Source organism: Notamacropus eugenii, chromosome 3, assembly GCF_028372415.1.
Source record: "Notamacropus eugenii isolate mMacEug1 chromosome 3, mMacEug1.pri_v2, whole genome shotgun sequence".
Classification (NCBI taxonomy): domain Eukaryota; kingdom Metazoa; phylum Chordata; class Mammalia; order Diprotodontia; family Macropodidae; genus Notamacropus; species Notamacropus eugenii.
Genome location: NC_092874.1, coordinates 224,553,722 through 224,562,116, shown reverse-complemented (window position 1 = coordinate 224,562,116; position 8,395 = coordinate 224,553,722). Strand labels below are relative to the sequence as shown.

At 50.6% G+C, this 8,395-nt stretch overlaps 1 protein-coding gene across 3 annotated transcripts in view; it reads right to left on the bottom strand.

Annotated features, from left to right (window-relative positions):
- Positions 1 to 2,128: 2,128 nt before the first annotated feature.
- The window catches only part of NR4A1 (nuclear receptor subfamily 4 group A member 1), a 30,211-nt gene continuing 23,944 nt past the window's right edge, over positions 2,129 to 8,395 (bottom strand). For all 3 annotated transcript variants that reach the window (XM_072654725.1, XM_072654726.1, XM_072654724.1), the window contains 6 exons: positions 7,254 to 8,119; positions 6,018 to 6,147; positions 5,261 to 5,412; positions 4,892 to 5,094; positions 4,348 to 4,526; positions 2,129 to 3,065 (listed from right to left, as the gene is read on the bottom strand). In XM_072654725.1, coding sequence (XP_072510826.1) covers positions 2,809 to 3,065; positions 4,348 to 4,526; positions 4,892 to 5,094; positions 5,261 to 5,412; positions 6,018 to 6,147; positions 7,254 to 8,117 — 1,785 coding nt within the window. In that variant the 5' untranslated portion in view covers positions 8,118 to 8,119 and the 3' untranslated portion in view covers positions 2,129 to 2,808. The remainder of the gene's footprint in view (positions 3,066 to 4,347; positions 4,527 to 4,891; positions 5,095 to 5,260; positions 5,413 to 6,017; positions 6,148 to 7,253; positions 8,120 to 8,395) is intronic.

The following is an 8,395-nucleotide window of genomic DNA, read 5'->3' as shown; positions in this document are numbered from 1 at the left end:
GGCCTGAGCTGAAAGTCTTGAGAAGGAAACCAGGGATTCCGAGAGGAAAGTGAGTTATAAACAATTAAACATCATATAAAGAGAAGCTACAATTACAGTACATGGAGGGCTCACTCATGTTCCCATCCTACAGGTTGGCCCAGGCTTCCTCCAGTGAAGGAGAAATCCCCTGTGGTTGACCCCTCCTCATCAGGACTATTTCTTCCAGGACCAAAAGGTCCCTGTACCCCAAAGATGGCCCAGAACCCTCATCCCAATCTTCCCAAGTCTGATCACCCTCCTGTTATTGCTCTGAGCCCCATGACACACCCTGCTTGGCACCTCCAAGACAGAGCAGCCCTGGGCATGCTGCCCAGCGTGGGTGGGAGCAGGGGCCCCAGAGCTTTAGGGGGAACAGATCAAGAAGGGGTAGGGTGGGGGTGGGTTTCCTGGGTCCCTGGGACCAGTGGAGACAAACAGCCACCATTGAAGGCTTGGAAAATCCCGCCTGGGATTCCGATCTCTCCCCACGTCACCAGCCCTTTGACTATTGTCCCTGTAGGAAACAGGCCGAAGGGGACAGAACAGCTATTGTGTGTAGAGCCCCACCACTCAATGCCCTGTTGTTCCCCCTCCCAGGCCAGGATGGAGACTCCAAGGCCCGTTCTTCCAGTTGCTGAGTGGAAAAGAAAGGAAAGGCCCTGGGGGCTCATGGGGCCTTGGAATGGGGAGGGGAAGCAAAGGGCAGGGCTCAGGGAACCACTTGCTCCCAGAGATGGGTACAGCTAGTAGTCCATGGAGACCATCTAGCTCCCCAATCTTCTTATCCCTCTCCCTACCTTGCTACAGGCAGGGGTGTGTAATGCTTAGAGATCTCTTTGCATCAAGGATAATAACGATTCACATATTCAGATGCTACAAAACATCTTTCAGTCCCTTGATAATGTATTATCCCTATCTCAGAGAGGGAAGTGCCCACTTTCACAAAGTGTCAGATCCGGGATTTGAACCCAGTCTTTCAACTCATTTCCCAGCCCCATTTCCCATACTCCTAAGGACTGGAATATTCTTCCGATAACTTCTTTTCAGACATGTGAAAGGAAACCTCTCCATATCTGACTCCATATCTGTCTGGCCTAAGGCAGGGGAAGGAATGTTATCTATTCCAAAGAGATCTAGATCTAGAATTGGAAGAGTTGGGTTGGAATTCCAATTGCTACTCAGTAACCTGCTGCGGGCAAGTCCCTGGCCTTATCTAGGATTTAATTTCCTCCTCCATAAAATGAGAGGCTTAGACCAAATGGTGTCATAAGCCCTTTTTTCAGCTCTATCATCCAATGGTCAGTAGGGAAATGGACCGATAGCAAGACATCTAAAACGGACTTTGGAAGAGGAACTCATAATGCTGTCTGACCCACGGCAGGACAGGATACTTGAATGGAGAGTTTCCCTAGAATAGGATCACTGGAACCTAGCAGTAAAGCTCGGGACTTCCCTAGCCCCATGGCTTTGTTGACCAATAAATACAGCTAAGGAGCCACCCCACCCCTCTTAGGGGTTTTCACCACCCCAGACCTTCCTTTACCAGAGAATCTGATGAAAAATTAAGTTATCTTTTCCAACCAGAGTCAAATTGTAATGTCTTCTTCTGGGAGTTCTAAAGTATGAATGGGTTGGAGTTGTGTTTCTGACCAATCCTTACTTGCTGTTTCACTTTGGGTACATCGCCACCTTTCAGAGCATCAGTTTCCTTTTCTGTAAAATTGAAGGGCTGAACTAGATGACCTTTAAGGGCAAAGACTCCCCTCTAAGCCCACTCTGGTAGGGCTCTCACCCTCCTGGAACATCATTCCCTGTTTTCACCCCTGGGAATGGGGACTCAGGAAAATCTTCCTTTCTCTTTCCTCCCTCCTCACTGCACTGCTTTGTGTCTTGTAGTAGCAACAACCCTGGATAGGTCTTTCTCACTCAGCTGGCCTAGTTCAGCTCCAAATGGAGATAATAAGCCCCTGGTCCACATCATAGAGTTCCGGTGAAGACCCAAGAACTTGTGTAAAGCACTTTGTAGACTCTAGTTAGGTGTTACCATATCAACTATATTACTATTACAACTACCTACATTTTGGGGGCAAGGCACGCAAAATCCCAGTTTCAACTACAAGTCTATTTTTTATTCAATATTCAATATATTAAATATATTAATCAGAAAAGTCACATACTATAAATCCAGAAAAATACACAAATATAAACGTCAGAATCTGTCCTATGTCTTTTTTTTTCTAGAGTGACAGACAATTTATATACACGAGGGTGGGACGAGAGGGCAGGGAGACTGGTGGGGAGAAGGGAGGCCTTACTCAGACAAGTCTGGAGTCAAACTGCTATGTTCCCTCCACCTCCTCCCCCTGCCCACACTCCCCAGTCCCACCAACCCCTCCCTCCCTCCCTCCCTCGCCCAGGCCTCTTATGTACAACAGCAGCTTTCTGCCTATTTACAACGTGCTTCTTAAAAAGATTTATTATACAAAAAAATTAAAGCAAGAGGCTATGGCCAGTTTTTTCTTTTTCTTTTTTTTTGGGGGGGGGACGGGGGTAAGGAGGGAGGAAAGCTGGAGGGAGAAGTCTTCCCCCCAACTCAACATCTCCCATTAAGGCCTAGAGACAGTTCTCCCACTCCTTTGGAGTGAGAACCTGTAGGATACAGCCCCAGCCCAAGGCAGAGATGGGGGCAAAAGGGGTTGGAGGGGAATATTTTCAGGGGAGTGTTGGAGCTATAGCCTGAAGGCACGTGGGGTGCGTGTGTGCATGGTGAGGTGTGGGGGTCGAGTTTCAGAAGGGCAGAGTATCCATGAAGATCTTGTCCACAATGGCAGGGGGTGGCACCAGGTCCTCCAATTTGAGGTAGAAGATTCGCTGCAGTCCTTGGGTACACAGGGTCCGTAGTTCAGGCAGCTTGCCCAGGAGGCGAGACAGGCAGATGGGGGGCTGTGGCTCCCCTGATGTGGATGACACGTGCTCCTTCAGACAGCCTGCGATGCGGTTCTGCAGCTCTTCCACCTTTCGAGGCTCCTGCAGCCCATGGCGGTCTGTGGGCAGAGAGAGGAGTGCATGAGCTACGTGGCCAGACATAATGGGCATTCTGCTTTACCCAGTCTGGGATCTAGGACTCCTGGCAAGGTCCCTGCACCTCCTTTAGAATCTGTTCTGTAGACTAATGTGGAAATATGTTTTGTATGACTTCACATGTATTATCAATATCAAACTACTTGTCTTCTCAAGGAGAGAGAAAGAGAGAATTTGGAATTCAAAATTTTTAAAAATCAGTGCAATTAAGCTTGTGTGACCTTGGGCAAGTCATTTAACCCTTTTTGCCTCAGTTTCCTCATCTGTAAAATGAGCTGGAGAAGGAAATAGTAAACCACTCCAGTATCTTTGCCAAAAAAACCCCAAAAGAGGTCGAGAGTCGGACACGACTGAAAATGACTAAACAACATCGTATTAAAAAGAACAAAAAAAAGAGACTGCCTGATTTGAGTCTCCCAAGTGTGTGCCCTCCTCAGCTGACATTACACACAGCCCCAAGGTGCTGACTTCTCCCTTGGGACTCCCTCCCACCCATGACTATCATCTATGGTCATGGACTCCTTCCACTACCACACTGCTCTCAGTATCTGTGTCTCCTCCTCTCTGGACTCAGTGGAATCAAAAACACACCCAGCTCCATGATGCCCTACAACATTTCTCAGTGCAGCCAGAAGGAGATTAAAATATCAATGGGAAATATTTAACAAAATATTTAAAGATACAATAGAACACAGTAATATTAACATGTGGTTTTCTTTCTTCTTTTTAAGGCAATTAGGATTAAGTACTTGCCCAGGGTTACACGGCTAGAAAGTGTTTGAGGCCAGATTTAAACTCATATCCTCCCTGACTCTGGGGCCAGTAACTAGCTACTATATCACCTAGCTAGCCCTGACATATAGTTTTCTAAGTGGATATGTGATTGTCAAGGATTCTCATGAACATTAATAGCCATTTTTATTTGAGTTTTGTGCTGCTATCATACCTCTGTGCTCTCTGAACCCAGGCCGCACCTGTCCCACACTCATTTAGCCTTGTACTACTATTTGTTAGCTCCATGTGGACAGGTCCTGCCTCCTCCCCAAACCTGATTCCAAGCTCCCTAAGTCAGGGAAGGGACTAGCCCCTGGTTTAGTGCTCGATTACAAAGTCAGGTACCCAATGACATGGTTGTAGATTAGTGACACATATGGCCTGGCTCTGGGGAGAGAGTTATCCAGTGGTCTCCCCCTTCAGGAAGACAGTGCTTAGCTTAGCCTCTCATCTCTCCATCCCCTTCCTTACCAGTGATGATGACGAGGGCAGCAAGGCAGGAGAAGGCTGGGACGTCAATGACCATGCTGTGCAGGGATCGAGAGAAGGCCAGGATGCTATCGATCCAGTCTCCAAAGCCACGGACACACTGTAACCGATGCAGCACTAGCCCTGTGCAGAAGATCAGCTTCCCTTCCCCAGGCTTGGACCTGAGTGGGGTGGTTGGGGGCAGAAGGGAGGGAGGGATAGATGATAAATAAAGAGGATGTGAGGACCATAAGTGAGGGTTTCTTTTCCTCAGTACAGGTACACAAAAGGGAATGCGGCAAATGAATGGGAGAAAATTCCCTTTGTATATGAGGGGTAAGATTTGGCAGGAAAGAAAGGATGAGGAGACTGGAGGAGGATGGAGAACAGGCTGTAGCCAGAATTGGGGGGCAGGGAGGAAGAAAAGTGGAAGATACCCAATATATACATGGAAGATGCTTCCTGATAGGAGCCAGATATTGGGAAGGGGTAGCTGGGGAGACATTTGGGGTCTGGGGACAGAGGAAAGTCCTTAAGGCAGGATTACCTGTAGGCTAGTCGGAGGATGAAGAGTTCTAAGAAGGCAGACTCCAACAACAGGTCCTGGTCTGCTGATGGAAGGTCCAAGAAGCCAGGGATTTTCTCCGCCCACTTACGAATCACATCCATGGAGCCCGACAGCAAATCATAAAACTGTTGTACATCTCCAGGGTCCTCCTTCCCAAACTGGGGCAGTGCTAACTCCTGGAACTGAGGAAGCCACAGGAGGGGGGATTCAGTGTCTCCAGAGAAAGGCTGAGCAAGAACACAGTATCACAAACCCCACCTCTCCCCAATGGGATCATGCTTGTGGAGGAGCTGTGTATGTGGAGGGGGGAGGATGCTACCACTCAAGCCAGGCAGGAACACAACTCACCTTGGAGTAGTCCAATTTAGCAGTGCTGGGCACAGAGTCAATGTGTGCCCGTACGAGGGAAGTCAGAAGGTTCACAGGAGAAGAATCCAGAGTTTGCTTGGGTTTAGAGGGGAGACGACCCCGACGTCCTTTCAGACTGTCTGTTCGGACCACTAGAGAGATCAGGTCAGAGGTTAGCAAACAGGATTTGAGTGGGGGGAATAGGGAGCTCCAAGACTTCCCATCCAATCTGGATTCATCACTAGAAACAACACTGCCCTTCTCCCCAACTTGGGGTAGGGAACCATAACCCTAAGAAGAGTCTCATTGGGTCAACAAGCTGAGAGTAAGTTCCCTTGGAAAGTGATATCAATGATGCTAGGGCAGGCGTTTCTTAATCTTTTGGTATCCTGGACATTCTTTTTAGAGTCTGATGAAACCTATGGACCCCCTTTTGAGTCATGTTTTTAAATGCATAAAATATGTAGGATTCCAAAGAAAACCTGGAATACTAGAATACAATTATGAAAAAAAATTTTTTTAAACCCATGTAAAGACCCCCTGTGTGAGGAGAAAGCATGCAAAGGCAGCTTGCCTGGAAGAACCCACCCATCTCACCACAAAGCCCACCATGTCCTCCTTTCTTACACCAGTCCCCTCCCCACTGCCTGTCCACCTAGACCTTGACCAACTGCCACTCCATTTCCTGCAGATCTCTGAGCCCCTTTTTCCTGCTGGCTCAGCCTCTGTCCCCCTCACCCTGGGCCCCACCACCCACCTTCTTTCACCATGCCCACAGCCAGACACTTCTGGAAACGGCAGAACTGGCACCGGTTTCGACGCCTCTTGTCCACGGGACAGTCCTTATTGGCCAGGCACACGTACTTGGCGTTTTTCTGCACCGTTCGCTGGGGGAGGGAAGGGGCAGAGGAGGAACAAGCTGTCAGGACTCAGAGTTGGAGGAGGGAAGAAACTCGATGGGAGGGGGGTGCCTTCCAAGATCCTGCCGCTGCCTGGACAAAAGCGGCTTCTGTTCCCAGCTATTTTTCTAACATTTGGGGCGGCCGGGGAGGTGGGGAGGAGTAGGAGAGGAGGGTCTTGAGGGGGGGGGGAATGGGGAGGTTTCACATTTCTCCAAGAAGCCAGCCCAAGGACATGGAGATGGGGGGGTTAGGGGGGAGGACTCCCTAGACCCTGCACCTGTACTTTTCAATCTGTCTCTTTCTGCCAGTCCCTCCATCTGTGGAATACATGAAGACCAGGGAGGGGCTGGAGTGAGGGAAGTGGGGGAGGGAGTGGGGCACAAACCCAGCACTGGGACAAGAACACAGCCTGTTCCAGAGTCCCATTCCCCACCACCCTCCAAGACCTCTTCCCAGTTCCTTTCATCCCCTGCCAGGAACATGACTGCCCCGGGGCTCCTGCTCTCCCCCCATCCCCCACCTTGGGGGTTTGGGGGGTGGGGTGCTAAAGAGTGGAAAATTCAGAGCCCAGACATCCTGGAGACTTGTATCCCTTCACCACCCAGGAACTTGGAAGAGCTTTGTCTCATTCCCCTACATGGAGGGCCACCGTCCTCTCCCCTAGGTCCCAGGGTCCCAGAATCTAGCTTCATTTCTTCATCCAAAGGAATTCTAGACTCATAGGATTTGAGAAGGCAAGAATCTTGGAGAATGTTAAGCCAACCCCCTGCCTCCTGTTACAGATGAGGAAACTGAGAGAGCCAGAGAGGGGAACGGGTTTTCCCAGTGTTGCACTGGTATAAATCAGAAACCCAGATGGGATTTGAACCCATCTCCAAATTCTGGCATGTACACCATGACCCTTCTCCATGTAGAGGAAAGCAAAAGCTGTATGAGGACCAGAGTTGGCTTGGCCCCTTTAGAGAAGACCCCAAATGTTCCTGACTTCAGTCTCCTCCCTTCCATCTGCCTTGATCAATGGAGGAGAAAGAGTCAAATGAAAGAAGGGGGCGCTAGGGACAGAGTGAACCCAGTAGCAAATGGGCAGTTACCTTGAAGAAGCCTTTGCAGCCCTCACAGGTTCGGACACCATAGTGCTGACAGGAGGCATTGTCCCCACAGACAGCACAGCGGCCTTCCATCCCCCCAGGGACGCCGGCCCGAGCCTTGGCTGGGGACAAGGGTCCATCCAGGTGGGGGGATCCAGGTGCCAGGGGAGAAAAGACAGTCTGTCCATAGCCTTCACCCTCCCCCAGCCGGTGAGCAGGCTGGGGCGGCAGCAGCTTCAGGGGACTTGGTGACATGGTGGGGCTCGGGGCAGCAGGAGGACTGAAGGAAAAGAATGCAGGAGGCTGGGGGCGACCCTTGGGCAGTTGCTCTGTCCATGCACGAAGACTGTCATAAGTCTGGTTGGGGGAGAAGGGGCCAAAGGAGCTCCCATCCCAGGGGGAGAGTTGTGGGGCCTGGAAACCGGGGGTGGATGGGGATGGGGCCGAGCAGGGACTGCCATAGTAGTCTGAGCCGCTGGACGACAGGGTCTCATCCAGCTGATTGCTGAAGGAGCCGGGGTAGCAGCCGTAGATTTGAAAGTCCTCAAACTTGAATGAAGAGGAGGCCGGGGAGGTGGCTGAGGATGACGACGTGGAGGAAGAAGAGGATGTAGAAGAGGAAGAGGAGGAGGCAGGTTGGGCAGCCCCCGGTAGCTGGTACAGGAAGGTGTCAAACTCGCCTGTGTAGCTATCCATGAAGGTGCTGAAGCTGGGCAGGGCAGTGGGGGCTGTGGGAGGCACTTCCGGGCCAGCGAGGTCCATGGTGATCTTGGTGAAGCCAGATTGGATCAGGGGGTCAATGGCAAAATGGTCACGGGGTCCTGGACTCTGAGCTGATGTCCCATACTGGGCTGGGATACAGGGCATCTCTGTAGCAGGGAAAGGAAAAAGGGGAAGAGATCTTCATTTCCTACATCCCTCCTCATCCGACCTCTCAGGTCTAGCCTTCAGAGGATGGGGAAACTGAGACATTTGCTACCCAGAACTCCTGACTCCCTGGAGTCTTGTGGTTCATGTCTAGGGGTGGAGAGATGAGAACTGCAAATACTCCCATGCAACCAGGGTAAGGATGGAGTAGGGGAGGATGCTGGATTTGGTCAGGAAAAGCCCAGCCCACACACACCCTAGTCTGGTTTAGAGGTGAA